This window comes from Littorina saxatilis, linkage group LG17, assembly GCF_037325665.1.
Source record: "Littorina saxatilis isolate snail1 linkage group LG17, US_GU_Lsax_2.0, whole genome shotgun sequence".
NCBI lineage: Eukaryota > Metazoa > Mollusca > Gastropoda > Littorinimorpha > Littorinidae > Littorina > Littorina saxatilis.
In genome coordinates, this window is record NC_090261.1 from 64,335,788 (window position 1) to 64,351,801 (window position 16,014).

At 45.2% G+C, this 16,014-nt stretch overlaps 1 protein-coding gene across 1 annotated transcript in view; it reads left to right on the plus strand.

Moving 5' to 3' along the window:
- LOC138953364 (protein dispatched homolog 1-like) overlaps positions 1 to 12,109 on the plus strand; it is a 31,190-nt gene extending 19,081 nt beyond the window's left edge. Inside the window, exons 10-12 of the mRNA XM_070325162.1 lie at positions 632 to 802; positions 4,232 to 4,447; positions 10,110 to 12,109. Of these exons, the coding sequence (XP_070181263.1) occupies positions 632 to 802; positions 4,232 to 4,447; positions 10,110 to 10,358 (636 nt within the window). The 3' untranslated portion in view covers positions 10,359 to 12,109. The remainder of the gene's footprint in view (positions 1 to 631; positions 803 to 4,231; positions 4,448 to 10,109) is intronic.
- Positions 12,110 to 16,014: the final 3,905 nt, after the last annotated feature.

The window sequence follows — 16,014 nt, forward strand, 5'->3', positions numbered from 1 at the left end:
ATTGGTCTACAGTACGACACTCACGGTTAGCTATTGGTCTACAGTACGACACTCACGATTACCTATTGGTCTACTGTAGAGCCCCCACCCCTATCTTATTGTCAAGGTGTGACATACAGTGACAGATAGCTGGGGCAGCACTCTGGGTCACTCCCACCTCTCCAAAAATCTTAAATGTCAGGTACTAAAACGGAGGGCGGCTTAATATGAATTTAAATTTACAGAGGTTTGGTATTATAAGTTCTTCTCCCAAAGTGGCGGAGAAGGGGGGGGGGGGGGGTCGGGGTTGTTCCACCAACAGTGTGATACGATAAAAATGATGTCATGTTTGTCTCGGCTACGTAGTTAGCATTCCATCGTTCTCCGTGCAACCTGTATGTCGCAGTTTGAAAATCCATTATAACTTTTACACAACTACGAAACTCGGGTGCATATAGCCATGATGAATAACAAGATAAATAGCGTCATCTTGAACGAACGAGACTTGGTTAATGAGGCACGCTTGAAGAACCGCGAAGAACAGTAAAATCTTTCATTCTGGAGTTGTGAGTCCTTGAGTCGAGTCGTGACCAGCCACATGCCGACATGGTCATGCGTGTGGTGCTAATAAAAACGGAACGTTCTGTTTCAGTCGCTGGTGGACAATGCCGTAATGGGTATCATCCTGGGCGTGACGCTGGCCCTGCCCATACTGGTTGTGTCCACCTGTAACGTCATCAACGGCGTCCTGGCCACGCTGACCATCTGTTGCGTCACAGTCTGCGTCATCGGGGTCGTCCCCATGGCTGGATGGAAACTGGGGGTCAGTGGTACTTTTTACATTTAGTCAAGTTTTGACTAAATGTTTTAACATAGAGGGGGAATCAAGACGAGGGTCGTGGTGTATGTGTATGTGTGTGTGTGTGTGTGTGTGTGTGTGTGTGTGTGTGTGTGTGTGTGTGTGTGTGTGTGTGTGTGTGTCTGTGTGTCTGTGTGTGTCTGTGTGTGTAGAGCGATTCAGACTAAACTACTGGACCGATCTTTATGAAATTTGACATGAGAGTTCCGGGGAATGATATCCCCAGACGTTGTTTTCCTTTTTTTCGATTAATACCTTTGATGACGTCATATCCGGCTTTTTGTAAAAGTTGAGGCGGCACTGTCACACCCTCATTTTTCAATCAAATTGACTGAAATTTTGGCAAAGCAATCTTCGACGAAGGCCGGGGTTTGGTATTGCATTTTAGCTTGGTGGCTTAAAAACTAATGAGTGAGTTTGGTCATTAAAAATCGGAAACTTGTAATTAAAATTAATTGTCTATTACACGATCCAAAAACAATTTCATCGTATTCTTCGTCATTTTCTGATTCCAAAAACATACAAATATGTTATATTTGGATTAAAAACAAGCTCTGAAAATTAGAAATATAAAAATTATGATCAAAATTAAATTTCCGAAATCGATTTAAAAACAATTTCGTCTTATTCCTTGTCGGTTCCTGATTCCAAAAACATATAGATATGATATGTTTGGATTAAAAACACGCTCAGAAAGTTCAAACGAAGAGAGGTACAGAAAAGCGTGCTATGCAGCACAGCGAAACCACTACCGCACTGAACAGGCTCGTCAGTTTCACTCCGTTTTGCACAAGCGGCGGACTACGGTCATTGTGAAAAAATGCAGTGCGTTCAGTTTCATTCTGTGAGTTCGACTGAGCTTGACTAAATGTTGTATTTTCGCCTTACGCGACTTTTTTTGTGTTACCGTAAAGTGTTTATGTGAGCAGGGTAGCTGTTTCCTTCTTCATTGACGCCATAAAATAAAAACTTAAGTTATTGACTGAGTGTCAAAGCAATTGTAACTGATAAACCCACGGCATTACTGGTATTGTATTGCATTAATGAAGTCAATCTTTGAGTTGATAGGCTCTTCGCTCGTTTTTTTTTAATTTTATTTATTATTGTTTGTTTTTTTGTTTGTGAACGTAACAAATTAGCCAAAAAACAAACCGGAAATACGCAGTGAATCGAAATGATTGTAACAAGATAACAATAAACATATGCTCACCACGCACAAACACCAACACAAAAATGAATCGGATTCATTCTCTCTTCATGTTCCTGTATTATATGTGTATCCTGTATTATATGTGTATCCTGTATTATATGTGTATTACATTCGTCAAAACCAATCTTTTTTTGTGTGTTGGTGTTTCTGGTGCGTAAATGTTTATTGTTATCGTGTTTTGGTTCTCCTCTCCTGCAGTCTCTTGTTCCAGATCCCAAGTGATCAGGTGCAGGTGTTGGTGTCGCTCAACATGTGTCTGGTGGTGGCGTGTCATCGTGATTGTTATTGTGTGCAGGTGTTGGTGTCACTCAACATGTGTCTGGTGGTGGCGTGTCATCGTGATTGTTATTGTGTGCAGGTGTTGGTGTCGCTCAACATGTGTCTGGTGGTGGCGTGTCATCGTGATTGTTATTGTGTGCAGGTGTTGGTGTCGCTCAACATGTGTCTGGTGGTGGCGTGTCATCGTGATTGTTATTGTGTGCAGGTGTTGGTGTCGCTCAACATGTGTCTGGTGGTGGCGTGTCATCGTGATTGTTATCCTGTGCAGGTGTTGGTGTCGCTCAACATGTGTCTGGTGGTGGCGTGTCATCGTGATTGTTATTGTGTGCAGGTGTTGGTGTCGCTCAACATGTGTCTGGTGGTGGCGTGTCATCGTGATTGTTATTGTGTGCAGGTGTTGGTGTCGCTCAACATGTGTCTGGTGGTGGCGTGTCATCGTGATTGTTATTGTGTGCAGGTGTTGGTGTCGCTCAACATGTGTCTGGTGGTGGTGTGTCATTATGATTGTTATTGTGTGCAGGTGTTGGTGTCACTCAACATGTGTCTGGTGGTGGCGTGTCATCGTGATTGTTATTGTGTGCAGGTGTTGGTGTCACTCAACATGAGTGGTGGTGGTGTGTCATCGTTATTGTTATTTTGTGCAGGTGTTGGTGTCGCTCAACATGTGTCTGGTGGTGGCGTGTCATCGTGATTGTTATTGTGTGCAGGTGTTGGTGTCGCTCAACATGTGTCTGGTGGTGGCGTGTCATCGTGATTGTTATTGTGTGCAGGTGTTGGTGTCGCTCAACATGTGTCTGGTGGTGGCGTGTCATCGTGATTGTTATTGTGTGCAGGTGTTGGTGTCGCTCAACATGTGTCTGGTGGTGGCGTGTCATCGTGATTGTTATTGTGTGCAGGTGTTGGTGTCACTCAACATAGGTCTGGTGGTGGCGTGTCATTGTGATTGTTATTGTGTGCAGGTGTTGGTGTCACTCAACATGTGTCAGGTGGTGGCGTGTCATCGTGATTGTTATTGTGTGCAGGTGTTGGTGTCACTCAACATGTGTCTGGTGGTGGTGTGTCATTGTGATTGTTATTGTGTGCAGGTGTTGGTGTCACTCAACATGTGTCTGGTGGTGGCGTGTCATCGTGATTGTTATTGTGTGCAGGTGTTGGTGTCGCTCAACATGTGTCTGGTGGTGGCGTGTCATCGTGATTGTTATTGTGTGCAGGTGTTGGTGTCGCTCAACATGTGTCTGGTGGTGGCGTGTCATCGTGATTGTTATTGTGTGCAGGTGTTGGTGTCGCTCAACATGTGTCTGGTGGTGGCGTGTCATCGTGATTGTTATTGTGTGCAGGTGTTGGTGTCGCTCAACATGTGTCTGGTGGTGGCGTGTCATCGTGATTGTTATTGTGTGCAGGTGTTGGTGTCACTCAACATGTGTCAGGTGGTGGCGTGTCATCGTGATTGGTATTGTGTGCAGGTGTTGGTGTCGCTCAACATGCGTCTGATGGTGGCGTGTCATTGTGATTGTTATTGTGTGCAGGTGTTGGTGTCGCTCAACCTGTGTCTGGAGGTGGCGTGTCATCGTGATTGTTATTGTGTGCAGGTGTTGGTGTCACTCAACATGTGTCTGGTGGTGGCGTGTCATTGTGATTGTTATTGTGTGCAGGTGTTGGTGTCACTCAACATGTGTCAGGTGGTGGTGTGTCATTGTGATTGTTATTGTGTGCAGGTGTTGGTGTCACTCAACCTGTGTCAGGTGGTGGTGTGTCATTATGATTGTTATTGTGTGCAGGTGTTGGTGTCACTCAACATGAGTCTGGTGGTGGTGTGTCATTATGATTGTTATTGTGTGCAGGTGTTGGTGTCACTCAACATGAGTCTGGTGGTGGTGTGTCATTATGATTGTTATTGTGTGCAGCTGTTGGTGTCACTTAACATGAGTCTGGTGGTGGGGCTGGCGGTGGACTACGTCGTGCACCTGGCTGAGGGATACCACATGTCACAGGCACGTGATCGCAAGAGCCGCCTCATGCATGCCCTGGAGACGATGGGCATTTCCGTGTTCTCCGGGGCCTGCACCACACTCGGTGCCTCCACCTTCATGCTCTTCGCTCAGATCCAGTTCTTCTATCAGGTAAGCTGGTCTGGGTCTTTCGATGATAAGCGTTGTTTTACGCCCTCACGGTGACACCATTAGGGGCGTGCTTTTGAATTTTAGCTCGATAAATAGTGGTTACGAAGGGAAAACATGACGCTCAGACCCAGTTTTTCTGTCAGCTTAGCTGGGAAATTGACGTTTTACGTCCTCCCAGCAACGTCATAGCGAGCGTCGACCTTTCCTGTCAGTACATATAGGCTGTACCTTCACATGGGCCCTTCTAATACACGGACTTTACGTCCTGCCAGCAACGTCATTGCGAGCATCGACCTTTCTTGTCAGTACATATAGGCTGTACCTTCACATGGGCCCTTCTAATACACGGACTTTACGTCCTGCCAGTAACGTCATAGCGAGCGTCGACCTTTCTTGTCAGTACATATAGGCTGTACCTTCACATGGGCCCTTCTAATACACGGACTTTACGTCCTGCCAGCAACGTCATAGCGAGCGTCGACCTTTCCTGTCAGTACATGGGCTGTACCTTCACATGGGCCCTTCTAATACACGGACTTTACGTCCTCCCAGCAACGTCATAGCGAGCGTCGACCTTTCCTGTCAGTACATGGGCTGTACCTTCACATGGGCCCTTCTAATACACGGACTTTGGGCTGTACCTTCACATGGGCCCTTCTAATACACGGACTTTACGTCCTGCCAGTAACGTCATAGCGAGCGTCGACCTTTCCTGTCAGTACATATGGGCTGTACCTTCACATGGGCCCTTCTAATACACGGACTTTACGTACAAACCGGGCTTTCCTTTACATCCCTTGTTTCGGCTCAATCAAGATCTGATTACATGTTTTAACTGCTGCGTGCTAAGATAGAGATAGTCACCGAGAGCCTCTGTGTGTGTGTGTGTGTGTGTGTGTGTGTGTGTGTGTGTGTGTGTGTGTGTGTGTGTATGTGTGTGTGTGTCTGTGTGTGTGTGTGTGCAGTGTGTGTCTGTGTGTCTGTGTGTGTCTGTGTGTGCGTGTGTGTGCGTGTGCGCGCGTATGTCTTGTCTGTTTGTCTGTCTGTATGCCTGTCTGTCTATCTGTCTGTTGGACCGTTTGTCTGCGTGCATCGTTTGTGTGTACGTCTGCAAGAGAAGAAACATTACTTAGGTCACAGCCATCGCTGAACATGCTTTAAACATGTCTTTGTTGCAGTTCGGGATATTCATGCTTTAAACATGTTGTCTTTGTTGCAGTTCGGGATCTTCATGCTTTAAACATGTTGTCTTTGTTGCAGTTCGGGATCTTCATGCTTTAAACACGTTGTCTTTGTTGCAGTTCGGGATCTTCATGCTTTAACCATGCTGTCTGTGTTGTCTTTGTTGCAGTTCGGGATCTTTGTGAAGGAAATCACAAATAACACTGTAACAGGCAAAGTTTGACAGTGATATCCTCCACGCTTTTAGAGCGCTAACCAGAGATATAGCGTGACATAGCAAAGTGTGTTCAGCTCACTGACCGGAAATAGTTGATGTTGTAAATCGCAACTAGGGTATTGTTCCCAGACCCAGAGGTCTGGGTTATGCGGAGGCATTTGCCTGTGTGAACGGTGACATTCCGGAACTAATTTTCGGCAAACTTAGTTGTTTGCAGCAATGTATTTCAATTTTTTTTCATTCTTTCTTGAAACTGTTAGTGCATGATGCAAAATTACACTATAATAGGTTATATAATACCAAAAAAAACTATCTCAGATCTCACACGCTAAAAATATGACAAAAAACACGGTAGAGCGACATCCGCAAACCATCTAGCTTCCAGTGTTGTTAGACCGCTACGGTAAGCGCTTAGTGTGCACACTGGAGCAGACGATACAACAAACACAGAGTAAAGCAGACGACACAGTGTTACAGCATGATCAAGGCAGCTACGATTTTATTCCCATACCACTCAGTGATCGCCCACTGAATGACACATGTATTTACTTTTGCTAGAATAGTAATTTTGTAAATCATTCGTTTATGTTATTAGCAACAATCAGTATTTACATTTATTGCAATAATAATTAGCCAGGGGATACACACGTCTCAGTGAAGTCAAAAATCGTGTTGTGTGTTCAATTGGTCAGTTTTGAGATTTTGACATATTTATACCAAATAATCCTTTCTCATTCAGGTTCAACCGATGTTTTTCACATAAAACACTTATTTTATGCAAAATAAAGGTGTTTCAAAACCAACTATGTCAAGAATTTATTTTCATTGTGTGTTGAAATGCCAAAAATGCATTTGTTTGACTGTTAGTTACGCCAAATTCTCCCAACCCCGTTCCGACATGACACATACCGTTGGATTCAGCATTCTCTCCCCTTTCCCGCTGTCATTCTCTCTGTGAATGAGCTGGCCAGTTTTGATTCGGAACCTGGCACAAGCGAGGTTTTACCTCAAACTATGGGGTTGGCATCGTCATATCATTGATGTGGGGACTGGACTTGTGCTTGATTTTGAAGTGCTGTCAAAATTCTGCCAGGCATGTGCACTGAACGACAAAAGGAGGATGACAGAAGTGGAGAGAGCTGAATGGAGGAGAGGCCACAAGCCTAGTTGTGAAACCAACTATGAAGGCTCCTCGAAAGGAATGGAGAAAGAAGCCGCCCTTCGTTTGTGGGGAAGGTCAGTGCGCAGAAACAACATGCGTTATACCAGAATGCTTTCCGATGGTGACTCTGTGGCCTTCAAGGCAGTGGTTGATGCCAACCTCTATCCGGTTGAAAAGCTGGAGTGTGTCAACCACTGCGACAAAAGAATGGGGCCGGCGCTGAGAAAGAAGGCAAAGGAGGAGAAGCTTGGTGGACGTCGTCGTGGCGCCCTGACTGCAAACGCTTGCACCATTCTGCAGTCCTACTACAGGAATACCATCATGAAGAACTTGGGCAAACCTGACAAGATGAAGGAGGCCACCTGGGCATCTTTTTTGCACTGCTCATCCACAGACGACAACCCTCAGCACCAGCAATGTCCAGTACAGGGCCGGACCCAGGGGGGGGTTCCAGGGGTTCCGGAACCCCACCCCTGGAAAAAGCATGTACCTTGCTTTGAGTGTGGTTTTTTTTGTTTTTTTTTTAAATAAATTGTGTGTGTGTCTCTAACAAATTTTATTGAATGTGAAATCCGATGAGAAAAAGGTACCCCCCCCCCCCACCTTCGCTGATTTCCCCCCCCCAAAAAAAAAGGAGGACCCCCCCCCCCCCACCTTACAACTCATTTGGTCCGGCCCTGCAGTAGGCGCCGACTCTTCGTGCTTCTTTCAGAAGGCCGTGGCAACTGGACAAGAGCCGCCACCACACAAGGACAATGTGGGGACTCCACTGTCAGCTGACGTGGCCAGAGCAGTCAAACCCATCTATGACAGGATGTCGGACGTTGGTCTCATGGTCAGAATCAAGCATGGCAGAACGCAGAATGCCAACGAATGCGTCAACGGACAGATCTGGGCGCGCTGCCCCAAAACTGTGCATGTGGGCGCCAGTCGGGTGAATGCAGCTGTTGCCTCAGCTGTGTCCCATTTCAATCAGGGATGTTCCCACCTCTCCCATGTGATGAAGCAGTTGGGTGTTACAGCAGCTGAGGGCCTGAAGGACTATCAGGTGAGGCAGGACCGAAGGCGGTGTGACCAAGCTGAACTGGCGGCCCAGCCGGAGAGGAAGCGGTCCCGAAAAGACAAGAAGAGGGCCAGCAAATCCAGGACAGTGCAACAGGAGAGAGAAGGACAGACCTGTGGCCCTGCGATGAACTGAGCAGCTTATGGTATTGTAAAGTGTGCACATTTTGGCCATAAAGGAAGGTACTGTGAAGCTTGAATTATTTTTCGTGTTTATCTTGGTTTTTCTCGAAAGTAAAAATTCCGCTAGAATGGTACTCTTTGAAGGCAAATATTTCAGGAATGGTGCATAGTACAGTGCTGAAATTTGGCACACACTTGCAGGAGATCATGTTGATAATGATGACGCATTGGCTTTAGGTTACCTGTATTCATATTTTTATTTTGGGAATTTTCGTTTGGTATTTCTGAGTTTTCGTTCATAACGTATTTTGTCATGTATATATGTGATGCGGGAAAAAAATTCTACAGGAAATTCACAATGACAATGCGTCATCATATTCACCAAGCATTCTAGAAAGCAAGAAAACAAACAGAAATAGTTGAAAGAGTCTGGTATGGCTTGGATTTATTTTTAAAATTTGTGTACGTTTTTGTCAAAATATGGCCGTCAAAGTCAACATTTGCATGCAAAACACTTTTTTTCTGTTTGTCTGTTATTTTGAACCCCTTTTTATACTGTTGTGCTATTTGTAACATTATATACCCCCTAAACAATTTTCCACTATTGTGTGTTGCCTTGTCACCATGTACTTTCTTTCACATTTTGTAGTTTTCTATCCCATGATTCGTAGTTGACAAATACATGTCATTCCATTAATCCTATCCATGTGTTGCATTGTTGTGTAAGATGACTGAGTGTGTGCAAGAAACCACTTTGACCATTCACCTAAAAATTACATGAAGGAACGTCTGGGAACCTGCTGATTTGAATCAGCAAATTTTCTTGTTACACTTTACCACTGTTCTTGGACATTGAGGGGTTGTCCAAGTAATCGGCCGGGAGGAAGGAAGCCCGGATAGAGGCGACAGGAAAGCACTTAACAGATAAATGGAATAAGCATTCGAATATCGCTAGAGTGTTTATCGCATAAGTTGAATCGACTAACACTGTAAACTGTAAACATAGCAGACAGATATCTAAGACAAGATGTCCGCTATTTATGTTGTGCAGTGCGTCGTATAACCGGTCTGAGAGGGAGATATCGCCCAGATGACAAGTGTGAAGGATCTGAGAAGCCGCCGAAGTATCATAACTCTAGACCAGCATAGCTGAAATTCGACGGGATTTCGCGAAGTTATTGCAAGGTTATGGTTGTCCGTATAGTTGGACCATAGAGGTCACAGGACGAAAGGAACTGAGTAGACCGAGATCGCCAGTGGAAGGAATTAGTATTCAGATACATTTCCTAGTGAACGGCCATAGACGCTATGTAATTCTGTGTATGAACAGAGTTAAAATATGTCTATAAGATCTTAAGTACATAAGATATAATGAGTGTTTAGTAGGCAGAGCAGACGGTGATTTGAGTCTGCCGGAATATGAACTGTAACTGTTTTTCTGACTACACACGAGCCGTGATTCGATACCAGTAAAGTAGATATCGTGTGCCTGTGAGTTCACGGACTGTTTGTGTATTTCTCTACATAAGTGAAGGGTAGAGGGTTTTGTTAGTAAAATTGTGCACGGGATTGTAATCTCGCTTTGTTTTTGCATCCAAACCTGTGAGTACCTGATTTTTAAATACCTAACATTTATGTTCATGATTGTGTGTATTTGTGTGTATGTTTGTCATACCTGTATAATACAGTGGAAGGAACCTACATTTGGAGTTGTGTTTGTTCCTGTATGATAGCGTACTAACGCATTTGCATTCATTCACAATCTTCATGCTTTCAGTTTGTCTTTCTTGCAGTTCGGGATCTTCATACTTTAAACATGTTGTCTTTGTTGCAGCTCGGGATCTTCATGCTTTAAACATTTTTTCTTTGTTGCAGTTCGGGATCTTCATGCTTTAAACATGTTGTCTTTGTTGCAGTTCGGGATCTTCATGTTCTGTACCATCGGCTTCTCCCTGGTCTTCTCGCTCGGTCTCTACGTCACTGTCATGGGCATTGTGGGACCGGAAGGCGACACGGGGGACATCCGGGTTCCTTTGCGCGCATGCGTCGAGCGCTGTAAACACCATAAACTGCAGGGGGGATTGAAGTTTAAAACTGCAATGAATAAAAGAACCGCCTCTTGTCAGGCCTTGATAGTCCCTGACGACAATACTACAGATGTGTAGTGACAACAACGTTACGAATATGAAGCGGGTCTACTTTCACCAGGACTTGATAGACCCTGAGAACAATACTACAGATGTGTAGTAACAACAACACTATGGGTGTGTAGCGGGTCTACTTTCACCAGGACTTGATAGACCCTGACGATAATACTACAGATGTGTAGTGACAACAACGTTACGAATATGAAGCGGGTCTACTTTCACCAGGACTTGATAGACTCTGACGATAATACTACAGATGTGTAGTAACAACAACGCTATGGGTGTGTAGAGGGTCTACTTTCACCAGGACTTGATAGACCCTGACGATAATACTACAGATGTGTAGTGACAACAACGCTATGGGTGTAAAGCGGGTCAACTTTCACCAGGACTTGATAGACCCTGACGATGATACTACAGATGTGAAGTGACAACAACGCTATGGGTGTGTAGAGGGTCTACTTTCACCAGGACTTGTTAGACCCTGACGATAATACTACAGATGTGTAGTGACAACAACGCTATGGGTGTGTAGCGGGTCAACTTTCACCAGGACTTGATAGACCCTGACGATGATACTACAGATGTGTAGTGACAACAACGCTTTTGCTGTGTAGCGGGTCTACTTTCACCAGGACTTGATAGACCCTGACGATAATACTACAGATGTGTAGTGACAACAACGCTATGGGTGTGTAGTGGGTCTACTTTCACCAGGACTTGATAGACCCTGACGATGATACTACAGAGACAACAACTTTATGGGTGTGTAGCGGGTCTACTTTCAAGTTTTGACTAAATGTTTTAACGTAGAGGGGGGAATCGAGACGAGGGTCGTGGTGTATGTGTGTATGTGTGTGTGTGCGTGTGTGTGTGTGTGTGTGTAGAGCGATTCAGAGAAAACTACTGGACTGATCTTCATGAAACTTGACATGAGAAGTCCTGAGTATAGTATCTCCAGACATTGTTTGCTTTTTTTTTATAAATGTCTTTGATGACGTCATATACGGCTGTTCGTGAAAGTTGAGGCAGCAGCACTGTCACGCTCTCATTTTTCAACCAAATTGGTTAAAATTTTGGTCAAGTAATCTTCGACGAAGCCCAGACTTTGGTATTGCATTTCAGCTTGGAGGCTTAAAATTTAATTGATGAGTTTGCTCATTAAAGTTGTCATTAAAATTGATTTTTCGCAAACAGATTTAAAATTGATTGCATCGTATTCTTCATCACATTCTGAATCTAAAAATATATACATATGTCATGTTTACTCTTAAAATGTGATCACAATTAACGAAAATAGATTAATTCGTCTTACGATTAAAATTTAAGAAATAGATCCAAAAAAATTTCATCTTATTCTTTATCATTTCCTGATTCCAAAAACGTATAGATATGATAGGTTGTATTCAAATCAAACTCAAGTTAACAAGAATACAGAAAAGCGCGTTTTCCTGCTTAGCACAATACGCTTCCGCGTTAATCTGGCGTGTCAATATCACTACGTTTTGCACGTGGGAAGTGAGCGATTTCCTTCACGCGGGGATTGACGAAGCTGTATACACACCGGTGACACTGTGACGGTTCCCCTACGCTTTGTATTCGGTGCCCTGACCCTTTGTGTTCGGTTCCCACACGCCAAAATTCGCGGACAAGATCGAGGTACTGTCACCCAAAACATCCATTTATGGTAGTATTACGCAATGTTGCTCTCTGAGAATGGTCTTGTTAGATCTGTGAGTGTTTACACTACATGCCTAGGTGCTGTTGGATTGAAGGTTTTTGATATTTTAGCCGTTATTAGGTAGAATGCCTTCCACTTTACTGCAAAACTGCATAATTCGTAGCATCGGCAAGAAATATCCTACCAAAAAATGCCTGCTTGGAACTGTCGTTGGTCCAGCAAAAAGTTCAACATGTCTGTAGCAGACAGCCCAAGTTTCAAGTCATAAATCCAAGAATGTGTGGGGACCGACACAAAATAGGCTGGTTGTGGGGTCCGTCACAGAGAAATTAGGTCGAAAGTGGGGTCCGACACAGAAAGTGGGGACCGACACAATGAATTATGGGAACCGTCACGCCTACGTCACAAAAGTGTGGGGGGACCGAACACAGCCAATTTCACTGACTACTTTTGTTGTTTTTATTATTACGGCTGTTTGGATGGCCCTACAATCTTGAAACTTGGGCTGTCTGCTACAGACATGTTGAACTTTTTGCTGGACCAACGACAGTTCCAAGCAGGCATTTTTTGGTAGGATATTTCTTGCCGATGCTACGAATTATGCAGTTTTGCAGTAAAGTGGAAGGCATTCTACCTAATAACGGCTAAAATATCAAAAACCTTCAATCCAACAGCACCTAGGCATGTAGTGTAAACACTCACAGATCTAACAAGACCATTCTCAGAGAGCAACATTGCGTAATACTACCATAAATGGATGTTTTGGGTGACAGTACCTCGATCTTGTCCGCGAATTTTGGCGTGTGGGAACCGAGTGGGAACCGAACACAAAGGGTCAGGGCACCGAACACAAAGCGTAGGGGAACCGTCACAGTGTCACCGGTGTGGTATAGCTGTACTGTCTTGGTGAAAAAAATACAGTGCGTTCAGTTTCATTCCGTGAGTTCGACAGCTTGACTAAATGTAGTAATTTCGCCTTACGCGACTTGTTTTTATTGTTGCAAGTTTGTAGGCTAAACCTTCATCACTTGTTTCGTCTGCGTGCGTTTTGTGGTATGAGAACGTAGTATTCCCTTTTGTATCATTCTACGAGTTGTTTGGATTTGCTCTTATGTGGTAATGTTTAGCGAAGAGTTGTTATAATTTTCTACAGATCATTTCTTTTGTTAATCGATTTACAATGACATGCGTAGAGTCCAAGGTTATGAGTGTGCTATGTGCATGTCTAGAGTCGAGCAGGCTTTCCATGTCGATATCTCAGCATCAAAGTATCTTACAACATTCCATTATTGATTTAAATGATTCTAGAACAGCCATAACTGTCCGTCCATGTTAACGGTGTTCGGTCTGTAATATCAATGGTACAAATCAATTTACAAATGTGCATATCAATTTGAAACAGGGTTTTCAATTAAATCTACATTCATGCAAACGTTTAAATTCGACAAAGTGTCTTCAGCGAAGTTTCTTCTTTGAACAAAAATGATCTGACATGTGTCGCGTGATTGTTCCGTCATTAAGTCCATGTGCTCCCTGTTCTTATCTGATCTTATGTCACACACACACACACACACACACACACACACACACACACACACACACACACACACACACACGCACATACACACACATACACACACGCGCAGACACACATACACAGACTCACGCACGCACACACACATACGCACTCACAAACACACACACGCACATACACACACACACACACGCACACATACTACACAGACTCACGCACGCACGCACACACACACACACTCACAAACAAACACACACACACACACACACACACACAAGAACACACACACACACACACAAACACACACAAACACACACACACACACACACACACATAGCCAATGAAATCGAGTGTATATTACAATTATTATTACTGTTGAGCCATACACGAAGAAGGCACTACAACACAGCGGTTCAATAGCCAATGACTAGGTTACAAGCAAGGTAACAAACAAAACAACTGAAGCCTATCGACGGTATGCCAGTTTGACAGTTGTATTGAACAACCAGATTTCTCATGTTGAACTCAAATGTAGGGTCCATGTGCAAAGCACGGCGTCAAACAACTTCAATTTACACATCAACGTTTAACTGGCAAGATGTCTTTGAGCCCCCGTCTCATTGGGCCCCCGTCTCGTTGGGTCCCCGTCTCATTGGGCCTCCGTCTCGTTGGGCCCCCAAGTCTAGATATTATGACCTTTCAGGGTCAATGTAATTTAAAGGTCAAAGGGGGATTTGGCATGCCGGCCTTCTTGTGAGTATTAGCAGTCCGTCGAAAGCTGACGAATTGAAATAATCTAAAGTAATGAGCTGCGCGTCTACATCCCATTACTGGATTGCGTAAATGTGTGTACAGCCGCACTCGCCTAAACGAAACACGCTTAAGCAAAAAACTCGGATATCTGAAACCAAAATCAATTCCCCGCTAGACCCCCTCTTTGTAAGACTATTTATAATTTGGATAAGCCAAACTCTGTCAAAAAATAGCTAACTCAAACACGGACATCTCAAACGTGATTTTGACAGATAAGCCAAACTCTAAACATTGTCGGAGAGACATTCTTTTAATTTTTGCTTGTATTGAAGATAGGAAGATAACTATATTTCGTCACGGCTATAATTATCCTACGGAAACGAACACGTCACCTGTTTTTGAGTATGCGGGGAAACTGATGACGTGTGCCCCATGTTTTGCAGGCGCCATTGTTTGGACAGAAAGACTGGTGTGCGTGAATTAGGTGGTGGGTTCAGGGTTAGAGATGGGATGGCCGAGGGAGGGTGAATTAGGTGGTGGGTTCAGGGTTAGAGATAGGATGGCCGAGGGAGGGTGAATTGGGTGGTGGGTTCAGGGTTAGAGATGGGATGGCCGAGGGAGGGTGAATTAGGTGGTGGGTTCAGGGTTAGAGATGGGATGGCCGAGGGAGGGTGAATTGGGTGGTGGGTTCAGGGTTAGAGATGAGATGGCCGAGGGAGGGTGAATTGGGTGGTGGGTTCAGGGTTAGAGATGGGATGGCCGAGGGAGGGTGAATTGGGTGGTGGGTTCAGGGTTAGAGATGGGATGACCGAGGGAGGGTGAATTGGGTGGTGGGTTCAGGGTTAGAGATGGGATGGCCGAGGGAGGGTGAATTGGGTGGTGGGTTCAGGGTTAGAGATGGGATGACCGAGGGAGGGTGAATTGGGTGGTGGGTTCAGGGTTAGAGATGGGATGGCCGAGGGAGGGTGAATTGGGTGGTGGGTTCAGGGTTAGAGATGGGATGGCCGAGGGAGGGTGAATTGGGTGGTGGGTTCAGGGTTAGAGATGGGATGGCCGAGGGAGGGTGAATTGGGTGGTGGGTTCAGGGTTAGAGATGGGATGGCCGAGGGAGGGTGAATTGGGTGGTGGGTTCAGGGTTAGAGATAGGATGGCTGAGGGAGGGTGAATTGGGTGGTGGGTTCAGGGTTAGAGATGGGATGGCCGAGGGAGGGTGAATTGGGTGGTGGGTTCAGGGTTAGAGATGGGATGGCCGAGGGAGGGTGAATTAGGTGGTGGGTTCAGGGTTAGAGATGGGATGGCCGAGGGAGGGTGAATTGGGTGGTGGGTTCAGGGTTAGAGACGGGATGGCCGAGGGAGGGTGAATTGGGTGGTGGGTTCAGGGTTAGAGATGAGATGGCCGAGGGAGGGTGAATTGGGTAATGGGTTCAGGGTTAGAGATGGGATGGCCGAGGGAGGGTGAATTAGGTGGTGGGTTCAGGGTTAGAGATGGGATGGCCGAGGGAGGGTGAATTGGGTGGTGGGTTCAGGGTTAGAGATGGGATGGCCGAGGGAGGGTGAATTAGGTGGTGGGTTCAGGGTTAGAGATGGGATGGCCGAGGGAGGGTGAATTAGGTGGTGGGTTCAGGGTTAGAGATAGGATGGCCGAGGGAGGGTGAATTAGGTGGTGGGTTCAGGGTTAGAGATGGGATGGCCGAGGGAGGGTGAAT